The sequence below is a fragment of the Podarcis cretensis genome (assembly GCF_951804945.1).
Source record: "Podarcis cretensis genome assembly, chromosome: 8".
NCBI lineage: Eukaryota > Metazoa > Chordata > Lepidosauria > Squamata > Lacertidae > Podarcis > Podarcis cretensis.
Window position 1 is genome coordinate 4,965,619 of NC_137177.1, and position 20,708 is coordinate 4,986,326.

A 20,708-nucleotide genomic window follows, 5' to 3' on the forward strand; every position below is an offset into this window, starting at 1 on the left:
GGGAGTTGTAGTTCAACAACATCTGGGAACCCTGTTTGACTTCAAACACCCCCCCCACCGTGCTCGCCCCTGTCTCTTGAGATCGACGGATGCCGACAGCAATACAAAGTCCTTCTTCCCACAGCGCCTAGTTAAACGGTGGAACTCCCTGCCCCATGAGCCAGCCTGGGTGGCTTTAAGAGCGGATTCGAAAGATTCACGGAGGAGGAGAGGGCCAGGGAGAGTGTTGCCCCTGTGCCCGGATTTTCACGCGGGTTTCCCCGGAGAGATGTTTTGCAAGGCCACCTGGAGATCAGGAGGCTTCACCCGACAGGCTCCATCTCTTTCTAATATTGCCAACCCGCCCGATGATCTTCGGGCGGGCGATAAATTAAAAAGCTAAGAATAGCAGCGCGGCCTCCCTCCTCCCGTGGCAGTGAGTTCCACCGGCGAAAGGATTCCTCCTGAATGGGCGCGGGAACGAGGGCGGGGCGAGCGGGAGACAAATGAATGAATCAAAGCGGGCGGGGGGCGGATCCTCGCGCCCTGATTGGCCGACGGCTATCTGCGCCCGGGAAAAGCAGGCGGGGCCGCTGATTGGACGTCCTCCGCGCTCGTCCGGAAGGGAGGCGGGACTAGCCGGATCCGGAAGCAGATGCCGGTGGCCAGAGGAAGGGAGAAGCGAGCGGCCAGGGTCGGACCGCGGTGGGAACAGCCTCCTCCCCATACCCGGACCTGGTGACCTTTGACCCCGCTCTTTTTTGGGGGGGGCTCTCTCATTCACCCGAACCCCTCTCTCTTGGCGCCCTTTGACCTTTGCCCCCCTCAGGACCCTTGGATTTGGGGCCCCTCCTCTCTCTCCCTCCCCCCTGGCCGAGATGCCTTGGAAGCGGGGGCTCCGGTTCCTGGGGAGCTGCTCTGCGGGGAGGGTGGCCCCTGAGGGGGCCAGGCTGGCACGACCCTCCTCCGGGACCCACAGCTCCGAGGGGAGACCTGACAGCTGCAGGAAGAGGAGGGTGAGTCAGTGGGGGGGGGGTGGAATTGTGTGTGGGGGGGAAGAGTCCTTGGGCTGGGCTCTGGGCACCAACCCACACGTCAGAAGGACCCTGCTGGGTCAGGGTCAAGGGTCCAGCACCCGGTGCTAATTTCTAAGTGTGCAACAAGTCTCGCAAGTGTGCAATGTGCTTGTGAGCGCGAAACTGCGCACCGGCCTCGATGGTTGCGCTGATCCCTGCAGGGCAGTGGCCTCTGTGCGGCTGCTTTTATTTAACGTGTTGCATCTGTAGCCCTCCTTCTTTCCTCCAAGGAGCTCCGCGTGGTGCTCATTCATAAGTGTGCAATAAGGCTCGCAAGTGTGCGTGCCCTTGTGAGCGTGAAACTGCGCACCGGCCTCTATGATCCCTGCAGGGCAGAGGCCTCTGTGCGGCTGCTTTTATATAATACGTTGCATCTGCAGCCGTCCTTCTTTCCTCCAGGGTTCTTCTCCCTACCCTTTCGTTTAATCCCCACAACAACCACAACCCTGCGATGTGGGTTAGGCTCAGAAAAGGCAGTGGCTGTTCCCCAAGATCACACGCCCCCCAATAGCCAAAGTGGGAATTCGAACCCCGGCCTCTCCCAGTCTGACACTTTAACCACTATGCCATCGCTGCCTCCCTGCTGGAAGAGGGCCATGGAGGCTGACTCTGTCCAAAGGTGGCTGGAGAGCAGGGCTGAAACTCAAGCACCTGCCCTTAACTCCTGGCTTCAGGGATGAAAATCAGCTCCAAGAGACAAACCCAACCGGTTAAGCATGTTGACGCCTGCAGCCAAAATAGAAATCACTTGCTACTTAAACAGCATGTGTGTGCGTGCTCTTCTCTACACAACCTGGGGAGGTCACTGCTACTGGGAAGTGAGGGGTTCGGAGGAGGATGCTCTTATTGTGTATTAAATTTGTATACCATCCTTCATCCATAGATGTGTCCACATGGCACAAGTCCAATCCGCCTTCTGTAAAGGTAAAAGGACCCCTGACCATTAGGTCCAGTCGTGGCCGACTCTGGGGTTGCGGCGCTCATCTCGCTTTATTGGCCGAGGGAGCCGGCGTACAGCTTGCAGGTCATGTGGCCAGCATGACTAAGCCGCTTCTGGTGAAATGCCGTTTACCTTCCTGCCAGAGCAGTACCTATTTATCTACTTGCACTTTGACGTGCTTTCGAACTGCTAGGTTGGCAGGAGCAGGGACCGAGCAATGGGAGTTCACCCCGTCGCAGGGATTCGAACCACCGACCTTCTGATCGGCAAGTCCTAGGCTCTGTGGTTTAACTCATGGCGCCACCCGCGTCCCAATCTGCCTCCTGGTGAACACACAAAAGCCACTGTGCCTTGTGGAGCCCAGGATGTCCACCTCCACTGGGAACTACTGTCCCAATATTATATATTTTTATAGATAGATAGATACATGTCTAGCACACAGGCAGGCTCAGTTTTCGCTGCTGGGTAATGGCCTTGAAAGCCCAAGAAGCAGAAAATGAGGTCACCTTTTCCCTGGATGCTGAATTGCTCCATTACTTGACCTCTGCAATTTCCATTCTTGGGGGGGGGGGGTGGCGGCGTGTGTTACATGTGGGACTCTCTGCCCCATGCAGGCTGGTTTAGCCTTCCATTGATAATAATAATAATTTATTATTTGTACCCCGCCCATCTGGCTGGGTTTCCTCAGCCACTCTGAGTGGCTTCCAACAAAGATTAAAAATACATAAAAATGTCACACATTAAAAACTTCCCTGAACAGGGCTGCCTTCAGCTGTTTTCTAAATGTCAGGTAGTTGTTTATCTCTTTGACATCTACTGGGAGGGCGTTCCACAGGTCGGGCGCCACCACCAAGAAGGCCCTCTGCCTGGTTCCCTGTAACTTGGCTTCTCGCAGGGAGGGAACCGCCAGAAGGCCCTCGGCTCTGGACCTCAGTGTCCGGGCTGGACGATGGGGGTGGAGACACTCCTTCAGGTATACTGGGCCGAGGCCGTTTAGGGCTTTAAAGGTCAACACCAACACTTTGAATTGTGCTCGGAAACGTACTGGGAGCCAATGTAGGTCTTTCAAGACCGGTGTTATGTGGTCTCGGCGGCAATGATGCTTTGCCCTCTGCCCCCTCAATATTAGGGGGGGCAGGGGCTGAGCACCCTGCTAAGGAATATTGAGGGGGCTAGTGATAGCTCTGCCCCTGAGAGTTGGGGCACCTGATCCCAGCGCTTTAGAAGAAATTGGGTTTTGGGGGCTGAGAGCTCTGTGTCCCGGACCCGGCAGGAAACAGCAATCTGCTTTCTGCTTTTAGCAGGAAACCGTGGCGCTCCCAGCATCTCTTTGGGAGGAGCAGGAAAACCTGCCTTGCCCGGGAAGGTGGTTCCTGCAGGGGGCAAACTCTTGTCACACCGCAAGCGCCACAGGATGGACTGCCGATCGTTCCGGTGACCAGCCGCTTCCCATGCCCACAGGGGCACCCGCGCTTTGGGGAGACTCCAGCTTTGGTTGCCCCCGTCTGATTCATCAGAGTGCGCCGCTTCGAGGTCTCACGGTGGAGGACATCCAGAAAGCGAGGGAATCTCGGCCGAGGAAAGACCAGGAGAGTCTGGGCAAAATGAGGCAGAAGGTAAGGCCTGGGTTTCTTGGGGGGGGGGGAGTGTGTGGCTTGAACCCTGAGCCCACCAGGATCCAGCAGGGATGCAACATTTGGCACAACGCTTAAGGTAGAAGTTTCCAAATGTTCCCTGTTTGTGGCACACTTTATCGTTTTGCAACACACCCACACGCTGCAGCCGACAAGCAAGTGTGTTGCGGCACACAGTTTGGAAAGCTCTGGCTTAAGGTGTATGCACAGGTAATGCTGCTAATTGCCTCTATCGGCTGGGGAAATAGTTCAGATTGCAACTGTAGAAACTTTATGCTTAAGAGCATAAAAATAAGCTGGTTGGACGTGCCAAGGTGGACCCATCTTGCCTTAACGTTCTGTTCCCAGATGTTTCTGGAGCGCTCACAAGAGGGGGTGAGCCTTCCTTGTCCCCCCAACATCTGGCTGGCTTACCTTTTCTGCTGTCTGCTTTGTTCCTCAGCTCAGCGAGAGAGCCCGCGAGCGGAAAGTACCAGTGACCCGCGTTGGACGCCTTGCGAATTTTGGAGGTGAGATCCTCCAGGCGGCATTCTCAGTTGAGGATTTGTTGCATCACAGAGAGGGAGGGAGAATGCCAGGGTGATGCGACTGGATTTTGCCTTTCGTTTGCCTGCTTTGCTGCCATTGGTTTGGCTGCTGTGATGTCACGGAATGTTTAGACAGACGCCAGTTGCTCAGAAGAAAGGACCAGTCGTGGAACAATGTAAACGGCTGCAGGAGCGTGGAAGTTGAATGCACATCTACAAAAACTAACGCAGACAGGTCCTCGAATTGTAGCAAGTTCCCCCCTGAGAAAGAAGTATTAAACCATGACAATAAATCTTGTCATTTGGGAATTGTAGAGGGCTCAGAATGAATGGCTTGAAATGAATATTCCACTCACAAAATTACAATCCTAAGCATTTCTTGAGGACGATCCGAATGTAATTTAAGTTTGCAGAGTAGACCTTCCTATGGGTTCCACATTGGTGGGGTGGGGAGGGGCAGTTGGAGGTGGTGGTGGGAGAGACTGGGCTGAGGGGGGAGACTGAACTCATTCTATTCCACACACAAACAACCTGTCTGCGATTCATACAGTCCTTTCTCCCTTCCAGGTCTGGCTGTGGGCCTGGGCTTTGGAGCCTTGGTGGAAGTGGCGAGGAACTCCCTTAACGGGGAGCAAAAAATCAAGGGTAAGGAAGATGCGAGAGAAGGGCCTGCCCCTGTGTACTCGTGCTCTCTTGCACATGTGTGTGCGAGGCCACAAGGGGCTGCTTTACAAGATTTTGAGGGCTGGGGTGTGTGGCTGGGGCTGGCCTTGCCTCAAAAAGTGACTGGACTCTTCTTCTGCTCTCAAGGGAAGCGGATACCAGACTAGCTGGGCCCCCTTTGGCCTGACCCAGAATAATAATAATAATAATAATAATAATAATAATAATAATAATAATAATAATTTATTATTTATACCCCACCCATCTGGCTGAGTTTCCCCAGCCACTCTGGGCGGCTCCCAGTCGAGTGTTAAAAACAATACAGCATTAAATATTAAAAACTTCCCTAAACAGGGCTGCCTTCAGATGTCTTTTAAAGATAAGATAGCTGCTTATTTCCTTCACATCTGGTGGGAGGACGTTCCACAGGGCGGGAGCCACCACCGAGAAGGCCCTCTGCTTGGTTCCCTGTAACTTGGCTTCTCGCAATGAGGGAACCACCAGAAGGCCCTTGGCGCTGGATCTCAGTGTCCGGGCTGAACGATGGTGGTGGAGACGCACATATTCTGCTCTCATGAGAGACCTGCTACCCCAGGCACAAGCGAATATTTCTTCCCTCCCCCTCTGCAGACGCAAGCTTCCTGCTGGACTCAAACCCCTTCCTGTCGGAAGCAAACGCCGAGCGGATCGTGGACACCCTCTGCAAAATGCGTGGGGCTGCCCTCAAGATTGGCCAGATGTTGAGCATTCAAGGTATCGGGGGGGGGGGAGAAGGGGGTGTTCCCATTTCCTGCCAGCATCTTCCCGTGGGGGGCTGCTCAGAATAGATGGGAGGGTTGATGGGGCTGCTGGCTGGTTGGCATTGGGAAAATTCCAAAGAGATCCATCCGTCGTCCCCCACCCCCCAAGCCTGGAAGGTTATGCAACAATAATAATAATAGTTTATGATTTATACCCCACCCATCTGGCTGGGTTTCCCCAGCCACTCTGGGCTGCTCCCAGCAGAATACTAAAAACAGAATAAAACTTCCCTAATAGGACTGCCTTCAGATGTCTTCTAAAAGTCAGATAGTTGTTTATTTCCTTGACATCTGGTGGGAGGGTGTTCCACAGGGTGGGTGCCACCACCAAGAAGGCCCTCTGCCTGGTTCCCTGTAACCTCACTTCTCACAGTGAGGGAGCCACCAGATGGCACTCGGAGCTGGACCTCAGTGTCTGGGCAGAACGATGGGGGTGGAGACGCTCCTTCAGATATACTGGTCCAAGGCTGTTTAGGGCTTTAAAGGTCAGCACCAACACTTTGAATTGTGCTCGGAAACGTACTGGGAGCCAATGTAGGTCTTTCAAGACCGGTGTTATGTGGTCTCGGCGGTCGCTCCCAGTCACCAGTCTAGCTGCCGCATTCTGGATTAGTTGTAGTTTCTGGGTCACCTTCAAAGGTAGCCCCACATAGAGCGCATTGCAGTAGTCCAAGTGGGAGATAACCAGAGCATGCACCACTCTGGCGAGACAGTCTGCGGGCAGGGAGGGTCTCATCCTGTGTACCAGATGGAGCTGGCAGACAGCTGCCCTGGACACAGAATGGACCTGCGCCTCCATGGACAGCTGTGAGTCCAGAATGACTCCCAGGCTGCGCACCTGGTCCTTCAGGGGCACAGTCACCCCATTCAGGACAAGGGAGTCCCCCACACCTGCCCGCCCCCTGTCCCCCAAGAACAGTACTTCTGTCTTGTCACGATTCAGCCTCAATCTGTTAGCCACCATCCATCCTCCAACCGCCTCCAGACACTCACACAGGACCTTCACCACCTTCACTGGTTCTGATTTGAAAGAAGTCTGTCGCAAACCTTCCCACGTTCCGCTTCCTTGCATGCCCAGTGTTATGAGAGAGGAGGGGAAGCTTTTCTCTATCCGCTGTCTCCAGGATGTGCCCCATTCAGGACCAGGGAATCCTCCACACCCGTCAAAGGACCGCCCTCCCGAGCCAAAACCAAAGAGCCTCTCCAGGCCAGCCGGGTGGGTTGCAGCACTGCAAACGATATTTAAAAAACAGTTTCTTTGGGACGCCCACTTCTCCCCGCAGACAACAGCTTCATCAGCCCCCAGCTGCAGCAGATTTTCCAGCGCGTCCGACAAAGCGCCGACTTCATGCCGCCCTCTCAGATGATGGTGCGTTGCTGTGGGGTGGGGCAGGGGGCCGCGAGGGAAGCCGCCTTTGCCCTCCGCCTGTGGTTGGGTGGGAGGGTTGGCATGGGTCCTCTGAGCCGGGAAGTCTGGCTCAGCTGCCACACTGAGACGCTGCCAGCGCAGGGAGATGCCCGCGGGGTTTGCCTCAGTCCAGGTGGCAGCCACTGATGTTCTGACTCAGCTCTCCAGCGTGTGGCTTCAGGGACTCTCTGCTCTTCCCCTTCCAGGGCGTCCTGGTGGAAGAACTGGGTGCCGACTGGCGGAACAGAGTCGCCTCCTTTGAGGAAACGCCCTTTGCGGCCGCCTCCATCGGCCAAGTGCACCTTGGGGTGCTGAAGGACGGGACCGAAGTGGCCATGAAGATCCAGGTAAACGTTGGCTCAGACGTGGAGACGTTGCCGGGATTTGAACCCAGGACTGTGCATGCAAGGAAGATGCTCTGGCCACGGGGTGAGGGCAGAGCCTGTAGGGAGAGACTTTGACTGCGAGGCAAGTCTCTGGTCTGCTGGGGTTGGAAGCCCTTGGCAGCACAGCCGGTCTTGACGTTCCATCTCTCTCCTCTTCTCCTACAGTATCCAGGCATTGCTCAGAGCATCCGCAGTGACGTGGATAACCTGTTGGTGGTGCTCAAGATGAGCATGATGCTCCCAGAAGGTAAGGAAAATGCAAGGTGAGCCAAAGGGGGTCCATCTAGTCCCATCTTCTCTCTTCCTCTTCATCATCATCATGTTGTTGTTGTTGTTGTTGTTGTTGTTGTTGTTTAGTCGTTTATTCGTGTCCGACTCTTCGTGACCCCCTGGACCAGAGCACGCCAGGCACTCCTGTCTTCCACTGCCTCCCGTAGTTTGGTCAGACTCATGCTGGTAGCTTCGAGAACACTGTCCCACCATCTCGTCCTCTGCCATCCCCTTCTCCTTGTGCCCTCCATCTTTCCCAACATCAGGGTCTTTTCTAGGGAGTCTTCTCTTCTCATGAGGTGGCCAAAGTCTTGGAGCCTCAGCTTCAGGATCTGTCCTTCCTGTGAGCACTCAGGGCTGGTTTCCTTCAGAATGGAGAGGTTTGATCTTCTTGCAGTCCATGGGACTCTCAAGAGTCTCCTCCAGCATCAGAATTCAAAAGCATCCATTCTTCAACGATCAGCCTTCTTTATGGTCCAGCTCTCACTTCCATACATCACTACTGGGAAAACCATGGCTTTAAATAAACAGACCTTTGTTGGCAAGGTCATCATCATAAATTTTATTTATACCCTGCCCTCCCCAGCCAAGACCGGGTTCATGGCTGCTAACACCAAATATAAAACAATTGATTGAAATACAGCTTAAAAACAAGATTAAAACACAACATTAAAATGCAGCCTCATTTCAGCGGAAACTCAGTTTTTGGGGGATAAAAACGTCAAGTCTTCACCAAGGCTAACTACCCAGGCTGGTCCTACATGGGTCAGAAAAAAGCCAGGGGAGTCCCCAAATACAATTTCCCCCCATTCTTTCTTGGAAGTTTTTGTCTTCTTGGTCCCTGAGCTTTCCGGTCAGTTTTGCAATTTCAGCGTAGGCTAATAGCTTGGTTTGCTATTCCTCCCTGGTAGGGACTCAATTTCTTCTTTCCATCTCTGAGCTAGTAGCATCCGTGGTGCTGTTGTCGTGTACGTGAAGAGTTCCTTTGGGATGTCGGTACCTACAATTCCTAATAAGAAGGCTTCTGGATTCCCCCCCCCCAAAAAAAAAGTTATTTAAAACATGTTTTTCAGTTCATTGTATATCATTTCCCAGAAAGCCTTTCTTTCCTTATACCACCACCACATATGATAAAAATTACCTTCTTTTCCTTTACATTTCCAGCAGGTATTTGTACTTGTTTTATACATTTTTGCTAGCTTACTAGGATTGCTAGGAGTCAAATACCACCGACACATCATTTTCATATAACTTTCTTTCAGCCTACAACATGGTGTGAATTTCAAATCTGTTTTCTATAACCTTTCCCAGTCTGCAATCTGAATGTTATGCCTCAAATCCCTTGCCCGGTGTACCATTACAGATTTTAACTGTTCACCTTTTATATGACATTCCAAGAGCAATCTATACCTTTTCACATCTAGTCCGTCTTCTCACAAGGGCCTACCAGGTAGCAACCTGCAGGCAGGACCTGAGCGCCAGAGCCCTTTCCTCCTCCCTGAATCTGTCCAGTCCTCCTTGAGAGCCGTCCAGGTGGGTGGCTGGTCTTTCCCTCTTGCACCAGGGAGTTCCCCAGTTTTGTGCTCTCCTGGGTGAGCAGCCTCTGCCCGTCTCTGCTTCCTTGCAGGTCTCTTTGCTGACAACACCCTGCAGGTGCTTCAGAAGGAGCTGGAGTGGGAATGTGACTACCTGCGGGAGGCTCAGTGCGCCCGGAAGTTCAGGTACGAATGAATTTATTAAATCAAATCAAATTTTATTAAACGGTCACAGACCAGATTAACTCATACAGCTAGTCAGCGAAGCATAACACCGGAAAAAACAAAATGAATTTATTATTTCAGTCACAGCCCAGTTCCAGCCCACATACAATATCAAGGAAGTCATAAAACACAATAGGGATACATTTGAATTTGCAATTAGGTATAACAGGGACAATACAGTGGTGCCCCGCAAGACGAACGCCTCGCAAGATGGAAAACCCGCTAGACGAAAGGGTTTTCCGTTTTGCAGACGCTTCGCAAAACAAATTTCCCTATGGGCTTGCTTCGCAAGACGAAAATGTCTTGCGAGTTCCTGCGGGTTTCCCCCCCTTTTTTCCCCCTTTTCCTAAGCCGCTAAGCCACTTATCAGCTGATCCGCTGATAAGCTGCTTAACAGCTGATCGCTAAAAGCCGCTAAACCGCTAATAGCGCTAATCCGCTAAGCTGTCAATGGTCTTGCTTTGCAAGACGAGAAAACCGCTATACGAAGAGCCTCATGGAACGGATTAATTTCGTCTTGCGAGGCACCACTGTACAGATGTAGCAACAGTTAAATATATATATATATAATTTAATTTATATATATAAATTAAAACTTAGTCACTAACATGTAACCTAAAATTATCATTTAAGGCTTTAATCATTATGATAGCACAGCTTGTTCCCTACGTTTTACGGCAGTTGCACAGAATTTGGCTACCCTAAACGTGATCTCAGGATCCTTGTCCTCTACAAGGGATTTTAGACATTGAAGTTCGGATTCATTTGGAGATTTTTGCATAGCAGGGGTAATAAATACCGAGTGTATATTCCCGTAGAAAAGGCATGAGAGACAGTTTCTACCTCCATCAAGCCGCAGGAGCAGACTCGTTCCACATATGGTTTGCCCTCGAATCTGCCCTGCAATAAGGCAGATGGCAGCACGTTGAATCTAGCGAGAGTAAATGACCGTCTGTATTTGGGCATTTGTAGGAAGTTCAGGTAGCTGAGAGCAAACCCCTGGCCTGGCCTTGCTCCTCCTGGGAGGAAACCCCCCCCCCGGCCTTTCAAGAGCCTTCCCTGCAAACCCTTCCCCTAACAAGGGAATGCCAGCATGGCTGCCCCAGTGGTCCTGCCCAGTGCTGCCAGCTCTTGGAATTGACTCAGGAAAGTGGGGAGCTGCCTTGCCCTGCGAGTCAACCCTGGCTGGCAGCAACAGCACGACCTGGTGGTTTCAAGAGTTCTTGCCAGGGACTGAACCCAGGGACTTCTGTCTCCATAGCGGGCGCTGTGCCACACTGAGCCACGGGAGTGGGCAGGAGCTAGGGCAGAGCCCACTATTACTATTTATTTATTTAATTTATGTACCACCCTATACCCGAGGGACGCGGGTGGTGCTGTGGGTTAAACCACAGAGCCTAGGACTTGCCGATCAGAAGGTCGGCAGTTTGAATCCCCGCGACGGGGTGAGCTCCAGTTGCTCGGTCCCTGCTCCTGCCAACCTAGCAGTTTGAAAGCATGTCAAAGTGCAAGTAGATAAATAGGTACCACTCCGGCGGGAAGGTAAATGGCATTTCCGTGCGCTGCTCTGGTTCGCCAGAAGCCGCTTAGTCATGCTGGCCACATGACCCGGAAGCTGTCTGCGGACAAAACGCCGGCTCCCTCGGCCAATAAAGCGAGATGAGCGCTGCAACCCCAGAGTCAGCCACGACTGGACCTAATGGTCAGGGGTCCCTTTACCTTTAACTTTACCCTATACCCGGAGGTCTGAGGGCAGTTCACGTAGAAACATCACAGTATATAAAATAAAATAAAAGTAGTAACCCAATAACACCTCCCCCAAAGGGAGGTGTCTTTTGGGACCCGGCTGTAGGACCCCTGTAGCCTCAGGACCAGCCACCCTTTTTTGGGGGGGGCTTGGTGTCTTGCGGCCCTCCCATCTGGAAAGCGCCTCCTTGCTGAAGCATCTCTCCCCCCAGGCACCTCCTGGAAGGAGACCCATTCTTCGAGGTGCCCAAGGTGGTTGAGGAGCTGTCCACCCACAGGGTCCTGTCGATGGAGCTGGCGGGGGGCGTCCCGCTGGACTGCTGCCAGGATCTCAGCCAGGAGCTGCGGAACGAGGTGAGGCGGGGGCCAGGAACGCAGGGCTCTCCTTACAGAGAAAGCTTGGGTGGAGGAGAGGTCTCTGTGTCTGTGGATGGCGTTACCTCCCAAAAAGGAGCGTCTCTATAGGAGACCTTCGTAGCATTTGCACACACACCCGGCGGCTGCAGCCCCCTTTCCTGCCTGCCCAGGGAAGGCTACATAGCTGCATAGCTGTCAACCGTCCCTTATTTGGCGGGGAACTCCCTTATCCCAGTGCCGTGTCCCGCTGCAATCCCGGATTGATGATGTCCCTTAAATTTTCCAGGTTTCAAAGGAAGCAGCTCCTCTCCCTCCCTCCCTGACGGCCAACTGTGTTGCTTGGCTACATTGCTCACCCAATAAGGAGTCTAAGAGCGACTGGGGGGTGGCGCTTGCATGCCTTGTGCCGATCAAATTGGCCGTGTTGCCTGGGGACTCGCCTTTGCTCAGCGCTTCCCAGCGGAGAGGTGACGGTGGTTTTCCTTGCTGCATCCCCTTTGCCGGGTTGCTGCGCTGTGGGAACCACCGCTTGAGGCTTCGTTTGGGTGCTGACTGGGCTTTCTGCCTTTGGCTGGGAGGGGCTCAGAAGGTGAACATACCTGTGCTCTGAAAATCCCTTATTTTGGCTGCTGATCCCTTATTTTCGAGGCTGCTGGTCCCTTATTTTCAAATCTGTAAGTTGACAGCTATGCATAAATGCTGCCAAATGGCAAGCACCGTGCAATCGGATGATCTCAAGGCTGCAGATTTCTGGGCCAAGGCATTAAAGGAAACATCTCCAATCCCCGATCGAACCGTTGTTCCTTCTCTGTATTTGGCGCTTTGAAATTGATTTTCTGAAGCCAATAAAGAGATGGAAAAAAACAAGGAGCTCATCTCTCGCAGTGAGAATGTCTCTAGTGAGGTTCTGGGAAACGCTTTAGCTAGTCATTCTCTGGACTAGTGGCACTCAAGAGTCTGGCAGGTAGCCTGGCCGGAAAATAATAATAATCAGTCTCTAGTAGGATCTAGTGAAAGAGGAAGGGTTTTTGCAGTATGGTTTGATTTCACATCATTTATGAATGAGGAGGCAAACGGACGGATGGCCATTCCAGGTTACGCTAATGGGTTACATGAAAATAAGTCACAGTTCGCCCATTCTCTTCCATTTTATTCTTGCCGTCTCTCCATTCACCTGGTGCACACATGATAAGAAAGCAAGGGAATTAATATTAACGTTTTTGTTCAGTCCACCATGTGTTCAACATATTGGTAATATTTTTAAAGTATTTATTAATCCACAGTATTTGTGTTCCGTGTCTGCCCTGATACCGCCTAATGCTTCTCTTCTGGTACCTTCTTTCTTTTCTTACTTTCTTCCTTTAAATTTTGCCTTTCCTTCCACTAAAAGTATCTAAAAAATAAAGGAGGGCTCCCTCTCTTCCTTCTCTCCGCAGATCTGTTCCCACATCCTTCGCCTGTGCCTCCGAGAGGTCTTTGAGTTCCGCTTCATGCAGACTGATCCAAACTGGTCCAATTTTTTCTACGATGCCGAGAGGCACAAGGTGGGAGTTTGGGCTGGATTCTTTGGGTGGGGGGAGATGTTTGCCGGGTGCGAAAGACTGCAGACGCATCTAACCCCTCGTCCTCTTTCCTCGCAGGTGACCCTGCTGGACTTTGGGGCCAGCCGAGACTTCAGCAAAGAGTTCACTGACAATTACATTGAGGTGAGTGCCAGTTATCTTTTCCTCCTCCTTTTACAGCATCTCACATCCCTCCTGGGGTAGATGCCTGCTTTCTAGATGTCCAGGCATCACACAGGTGGGCGTCCCCTCAGCCATTGGAAAGGGCAGGGTCTCCATACTAACCCTACTTTAATCCATCAGCCTGCATGTGTCCATTTTAACTTTCTAGCCTTTTCCATCACCTCTGTAATGTGTTATCTCTGTCGTTTAATAATAATAATATACTTCAGAGCATAATAATAATAATAATTGTTTATATGCCAGCCATCTGACTGGGTTTCCCCAGACACTCTGAGCAGCTCCAAACAAAATATTTACAACAAAATAAAACATTAGATATCAAAGAGATAAAGAACTATATAACTTTTAGAAGACATCTGAAGTCAGCCTTGAACAGTGGTACCTCGGGTTAAGTACTTAATTCGTTCTGGAGGTCCGTTCTTAATCTGAAACTGTTCTTAACCTGAAGCACCACTTTAGCTAATGGGGCTTCCTGCTGCCGCCGCGTCGCTGGAGCACGATTTCTGTTCTCATCCTGAAGCAAAGTTCTTAACCTGAAGCACTATTTCTGGGATAGCAGAGTCTGTAACCTGAAGTGTATGTAACCTGAAGGGTATGTAACCCGAGGTACCACTGTATCGGGAAGTTTTCAATGGTTGATGTTTTACTATGTTTTATATATGCCATTGGGACGCGGGTGGCGCTGTGGGTTAAACCACAGAGCCTAGGACTTGCCAATCGTATGGTCGGCGGTTCGAATTCCCGCAGCGGGGTGAGCTCCGGTCTTTCGGTCCCAGCTCCTACCCACCTAGCAGTTCGAAAACACGCCTAAGTGCAAGTAGATAAATAGGTACCGCTTTATAGCGGGAAGGTAAACGGCGTTTCCGTGTGCTGCGCTGGCTCGCCAGAGCAGCTTCGTCACGCTGGCCACGTGACCCGGAAGTGTCTCCGGACAGCGCTGGCTCTCTTAAGTGAGATGGGCGCACAACCCTAGAGTCGGACACGACTGGCCCGTACGGGCAGGGGTACCTTTACCTTTTATATATGCCATAAGCTGTTCAGAGTGGGTTTCCCCAGCCAGATGGGCAGGGTTTAAATATTATTATTATTATTACAGGGCTGCCTTCAGATGTCGTCTAAAAGTCAAATAGTTGTTTGACATATTATGGTGTTCCACAGGGCAGGCTACCCAGAAGACCCTCTGCCTGGTTCCCTGTAACCTCATTCCTCACATAATACACAAAATAATAATGAAATAATAATCCTAATAGCAGCACACACATTTAGCAGGTTGGGGAAGCGGGGCTCCAGTGGTGGCTATATAATGCCAGCCGCTGGCTAGAGCAGGGCTGAGCCCCTCAATATCCACCCCCTCAGCCCCTCTCTTCCCTCTCTGCGAAGGTGGTGAGGGCCGCGGCAGATGGAGACCGGGCCAAAGTGCTGCAGAAGTCCAGAGACCTCAAGTTCATGACGGGGTTCGAGACCAAGGTGAGTGTGTCCATCGGGAGATATTAATCTCACCAGCTGCCCCAGGCTGAGCAGGAACCAGAGTTTTGGGTTGGCACTGAGGGGCCCTGGGCAGAGCGGGTGGATTTCAAGAGGCTGTGAGCCAGGAAGGGGGGGGGCAGGAAGAGGAGGGGAGGTTTAAATCTCTCCCCCACCCTGCCGCCGATCTGCTGCCAATGTCTTTGTCCCTGCCTGTCCACCTTAGGCTAGTTTAACAGTCGCAAAGATTCTCAAGGAGCACCAGAGCTCTTGCTGCTTACAGAGAGGAGATTATAAAATGATCTGTGATGTATGGAAGTGAGAGCTGGACCATAAAGAAGGCTATTCGCCAAAGAATGGATGCTTTTGAATTCTGGTGCTGGAGGAGACTCTTGAGAGTCCCATGGACTGCAAGAAGATCAAACCTCTCCATTCTGAAGGAAATCAGCCCTGAGTGCTCACTGGAAGGACAGATCCTGAAGCTGAGGCTCCAAGACTTTGGCCACCTCATGAGAAGAGAAGACTCCCTGGAAAAGACCCTGATGTTGGGAAAGATGGAGGGCGCAAGGAGAAGGGGACGACAGAGGACGAGATGGTGGGACAGTGTTCTTGAAGCTACCAACATGAGTTTGACCAAACTGCCGGAGGCAGTGGAAGACAGGAGTGCCTGGCGTGCTCTGGTCCAGGGGGTCACGAGGAGGTGGACACGACTAAATGACTAAACAACAACAATCGTGGGAAGAGAGGAAAATCTCTCCCTCTCTCTCTCTCTCTCTCTCTCTCTCTCATAACTCTAGAACTCATGGTCATTGCAATGAAGCTGAATGCAGATAAAAGAAAGACTTTCTTCATGAAGCGCATAAACTGTGGAACTCCCTGCCACAAGAGGCAGTGAAGGCCACCCATCTGGATGGCTTGCACAGATTCATGGAGGAGGAGAGTGCTATTGGCGTCTACTAGCCAGGATGGCGTGTCTCTGCCTCCACAGTCAGAGGCAGCGACGCTTCTGGGCACCATTTGCCCTGAACCGCAGAAGAGGAGAGCCCCCTTATCCTTGTGGGTTTCCCCAAAGAGGCATCGTCTCCTTGGCCACTGTGGGAACAGGACTGGATGGGGCCCCCTTTGGCCTGATCCGGCAGACTCTTCTCACGCTCTTGTGGAGCCTCCAGATCCAGCAGCAGTCTATCCGGAGTCCTCGGTTCTTTTGGGTAGAATAGGAGGCTGGACTAGATGGGCCTGATCCCACAGCCAGGCTCTTCTTAGGAGGGCACCATTCTCTGCCCCCCCTTCCTCTGGGCAGTTGCTCTGCCACGCCTACCATTTTGTGGTTTAGCTGGGGGTGGGGGGCTGGCTTGTTTGTTTTAGATTCTTTGAAGGTTTTATGGCAGCGGTTCTCAACCTGTGGGTCCCCAGATGTTGTTGGACTACAACTCCCATCATCCCTGAGCTCTGGCCTTGCTAGCTAGGGGTGATGGGAGTTGTAGTTCACCAATATATGGGGACCCACAGGTTGAGAAAGGCTGGTTTATGGACACATCCCCACTTTTGAAGTTTAAAAAGGAAGAGAAGGGGGCAGCGACAAACAATTCCTTCCTTGCACGTCCCCTTCGCCTCCTCCAGCACCCACCCACACCCAGCTCCGCCCCATGTTGTGCTGCTGAGCCTGCCTAATCCTGCAAGGGTGCTGCACCCAGAAAAGGGGATTCGAACGCAAGACAGGAGATCCCTGGGGCCAAGCCCTCCTTCCTGGCTGATTCGAGGTAGGGCAGCGCCCCCTAGTGAAACCCAGTGCCTCTATTTGAGTGGTTCTCAAGCTGTGGGTCCCCAGATGTTGTTGGACTACAACTCCCATCATCCCTGAGCTCTGGCCTTGCTCGCTAGGCGTGATGGGAGTTGTAGTTCAGCAACATCTGGGGACCCACAGGTTGAGAAAGGCTGCTTGTGGCCTGCAAGTAGATTCATTTTTTTATATCTCATTCCCCTTACTTATCAAAGCATTCAGTCTCTGCTTTCCCAGGCTAAACATTCCCAGCTCCTTCAACCGTTCCTCATCAGGGTTGGTTTCCAGACCCTCAATCATCTCTGTCTCCCTCCTCTGCCTGCCTTCCTTGTCAACACCCTTCTAAAACTGTGTCATCCAGAATTGGACACAGGTGGGGTCTGACCAAGGCTGAAAGAATTGGTAAAGGCAGTCTGCCCATGCCCAGGAACCCCTCTTCCCCTTCCTGTCAGCCCCTGTGGCCCCTACCTGTGCAGCCAGTCCCAGAAACACTTGCCCTTGGACTGACCTCCCTCCTTCTCCCGGCAGGTGTTTGAGGACGCCCACGTGGACGCCGTGATGATCCTGGGAGAGGCCTTCTCCACGCCGGGCCCCTTCGACTTCAGCACCCAGCGTACCACTCGCTGCATCCAGGACCTCATCCCCGTGATGCTGAAGCACCGACTCAGCCCCCCTCCGGAGGAGAGCTACTCGCTGCACCGCAAGATCGCCGGGTCCTTCCTCATCTGCGCACGACTCGGGGCCGCCATCCCCTGCCGGGAGATGTTCGAGGAGGCCTATGCCCGGTACTTGGCCAGGGAGCGGCCAGCTCCCATGGCCGGCAGGGTCTAGCGGGATCCTCCGCTGTTTCCATGAGTGGATCCTGCAGCTCGCCAGTGGCTGGAACTCTCCGCGAGAGAGCCCTGACCATTCTGCTGCCGGGACAGCTTGTGTGGGGCAGGGGCCCTCTGTGGGGCAGCATCTCGGCCAAGCGGGGGTCTTTCTTCGGACCAGCTGCTGGCCGGTATTAGAGCTGCCCTCTAACACAGCCGCCTGGCCTGGCATCTTCATCCTCGACCCCTCTGGCGGTCTCCTCTGAGCAAGGGAAGGGGTAGCGCCAGCTGGCTCTGCCCCACACCCTCGCTTGGCCTCCTGCCCGCTCTCCTGCCCCCTACAGGCCCCGTGTCCCTAGGGCAGCAATAGCTGAGGTGCCGCCGCCGCCCAAAGGGTACGGTCAAATCAGTGAGGTTTGGCACTCCCTGCAATCGACTCCCTTGGAGGAACCGACGGTTCTCATTGCCAAGCAAAGAGGCTTGAAGAAGCTCAAGTGATTTGGGGGCTGTAAGTCGCCCGGGAATGATAAAAGAGCTTCGCTGCTGCTCCCAAGGAGATCCATCCGTCCCAATGTCCCTTTCCGGTTCCTAACTCCAGCCAGGAGAGTCCTGGTTTCCTTCGTTTTGTGGCCTTTGGAGCAGGAGGACATGAATGCTCTTAAACTGCCCTTGAGCTTGGGCGCATCCCACCCGTGAAAGGGACCCCTCCCCTCCTTCTGCTTTTAATATATAAACTTGGGTGTGACTTTAAACTGGGGCAGATAGACGAAGGCTTAAGTGTTGTATAAGAGAGAAAGGCAGCGAGAGATCTGTGGGGAGAGGGATCTGGCAGAAGTAACTGGGTCTCAGGCCTCACTTGGGTGGCCAAAGTGTGTTTGTGTCTGTATGTGTCTCTGCCCATTACAGCTACCGGGTGTTTTTTAAAATGAAAAAACGGTGTCCGTGTGTTTTCTCTGCCATCCAAATGGGGAGGTACTGAAGACCAGAAAAGCAAGCGGCTGTTCCTTGTGGCCCAAAAGCGGGCAGGGAAGCCACGAGTTGCAGTTTGGGGGCATTTTTTGCGCAGGGAGGGCCTCCCAGCCCCACCCCAGAGCGTCCAAAACAGCCAACACCTAGTCTGGGAAATGAAAGAAGCATCTGATCCATCAGAACGACCTGTCACACTTCTGCAAATTTAGCGAGGCTTTTCACTGCTTGGTATCTGTTTTTATTGGAGAAGGGGCTCCTCCCTCCCTCTCTCTCTCTCTCTCTCTATATATATATATATATATATATTTAATCTTTTTTAAAGCTCAGATAAAAGCTTTGATATTGTCCTGTGGCTCTGAAGTCTTAGCTCCTCATCCTTGCTTAATTTTTTTTATTTTTTAGGGCAGAGGGAGTGACTGAAGAATGGAAAAGTTGAAAGCAAATAGGGAGAAACATAGCACATCTCATTAGACAACGATCACATACTTGATGACCCCATCTGTGGGGAAATTATATTAGGATAATCAAATCCGAAAGACACAAGGAAATGAGAGAAAGGCATATATAGAAATAAAACTAGGGTTAGGAATAATTAAGAGAGAGGGAAGTGCGGAAGGGAGAAAAGAGGGGGAGAGAAAGGAGAAAGAAAACATAGAAAGAGAGCGGGATAAAAAGAGGCAACTGATTTCTTTCTTTTTTAAAAAATAATATTTATTACTTTTAAAGCTTACAAAAAAGAAAAGGAAGGAAGAAGACAAAAGAAAAAAAATGAACAAAAAATAGAAAAAACAATATAATACATAAACAATACAAAACACAACCTTAACACATTAAACTAACACAATAAACTAAACCCAACAAAACAAAAACAATTTAAAAACATACATCATACCTTTTCCATATTCTATCTTTCATTCCCTTGTATCATTGACCTCCTCTCACCTCCCTCTTTTTATTCCACTTCCATTAATTGTTTCAGCAATTCCTTTCCATCTTTCTCTATTTTCTATCATATAAATGTCTTAACATATCTTTAATCTTATTTCCATTAAAATTAATATACTTATTTAAGCTTAACTCCTTATAGCATTTCAGCTAAAGCCATAAAATTTCATTCCAACATTTTTCTATCACTCATTAATTTTACAATATTTCTATATATAGACTTTAAATTTCCAATCTTCTTCCACCATCTCCTCTCCCCAGTCTCGGACTCTACCAGCCACTTCTGTCAACTCCATACAGTCCATCAACCTGGAGATCTTATGTCCAAGGCTCTTAACTCTTTTCCACATCCCTTCTGCCAGTCTTCTTCATATTCTTTGATGCTGAAGAGCAGGTCTCGGGGAAACTCCAATCCAACAATACTTTTATTCTTTCTCGACAGGTCAGCCAGATTTCCATAATTAAAACTAGGGTCCATAAAGTATTTCCGGGCATGTTTCAAAATTCCTCCAAATCCAAAGGCCCCCAGAACTCCAATCTCCTCCTGACCCAAGTCCATGTTCCAAATGTCAGTTAATCCCTGCATAGAGGGATCTTTCCAACTTTCCTTTTCTAGTCCAGGCCAGGCTCCGATCTTCAAAATCTGACTTTTTCTAGTCTCAATCATAAAGGGCCTCAATTTGTAGTCCTCAATTTGCCTCTGTAGGACTAAGGCTCCCCCTTGTATTACTTTAGGTTCGACAACAGCAACTTTCTCCTTCTCCTTTTCAGCAATTTGTCCTGTTGAAATAGATTCCTGTGCCAAATCCTGAATAATTTCTGTATTGGTGCTCACTTTTGGTTCCAAAATGTCAATTTTAGTAGTCATAGCATCCATCTTTTTATGAAGCTGTTCCAACAAGTGGCTTATCTTAGAAAATGCAGTCCATAAGGCTTCTCCTGTCGACATTCTTGAATATCCAAGGTCAATCTCTAGTTCTCACAGTTCTTATCAAGCAGCTGGAGATTTCCCAGCTCCACTCTTGTAACAGTTTCAAAAGCTCCCTCTAGAGGGGAACAGTCTCCACTTGTATCAATCTTTTCCAACACAGATCAAAAAGTAAAGATAGTTTCAATTTTCAGATACTTTCCCTCCCTTTTAAACGCAGAAGCGGACAATGGAAACAATATATTTCTCTTATTTAACCGACTGTCAACATCCGTTCTCTTCGCTGTCAATGAACTCTCCCGAAACGTCAATCACTGGGAGCCCGTTCCCAGGTTCAGAGCAGTGGTAATTTAATTTTAATCACTATCTCCTGCAGCATACACAGTCCAAAATTTCCCCCCTCTTTTCCTGCTTCCAAGGGGGGTCTAATAATTTCAGTCGATGGAAGTTTAATCCTTTATGTCAGGGAACTGACATCAAAGGGAGAAACGGAGGCAGGGCACCAGAGCGATGCCGGGG

General features: G+C 51.1%; 1 protein-coding gene across 2 annotated transcripts; it reads left to right on the forward strand.

Annotated features, from left to right (window-relative positions):
- Positions 1–615: 615 nt before the first annotated feature.
- On the forward strand, positions 616–18,571 carry COQ8B (coenzyme Q8B). 2 transcript variants are annotated; one of them, XM_079985521.1, is made up of 14 exons: positions 616–995; positions 3,300–3,611; positions 4,072–4,138; positions 4,724–4,801; positions 5,450–5,572; positions 6,903–6,988; positions 7,234–7,374; positions 7,579–7,660; positions 9,311–9,404; positions 11,402–11,543; positions 12,983–13,090; positions 13,187–13,252; positions 14,672–14,758; positions 17,064–18,571. In XM_079985521.1, the coding sequence occupies exons 1-14, from the start codon at positions 858–860 to the stop codon at positions 17,364–17,366; spliced, it is 1,827 nt and encodes a 608-aa protein (XP_079841647.1). In that variant the 5' UTR covers positions 616–857; the 3' UTR covers positions 17,367–18,571. The 2 variants fall into 2 exon arrangements, with proteins under 2 accessions (XP_079841647.1, XP_079841646.1); XM_079985520.1 differs by having other exon boundaries at positions 3,297–3,611; positions 17,064–18,570.
- The last annotated feature ends 2,137 nt before the right edge of the window (positions 18,572–20,708 follow it).

What these genes read in the sequence shown, in the direction of transcription:
- COQ8B (XM_079985520.1), top strand. Translation starts at nt 858, where the DNA reads ATGCCTTGGAAGCGGGGGCTCCGGTTCCTGGGGAGCTGCTCTGCGGGG. An exon ending in TGGGCAAAATGAGGCAGAAG is followed by an intron (nt 3,612 to 4,071) that starts GTAAGGCCTGGG and finishes TTTGTTCCTCAG; the next exon opens with CTCAGCGAGAGAGCCCGCGA. An exon ending in ACGCCTTGCGAATTTTGGAG is followed by an intron (nt 4,139 to 4,723) that starts GTGAGATCCTCC and finishes TCTCCCTTCCAG; the next exon opens with GTCTGGCTGTGGGCCTGGGC.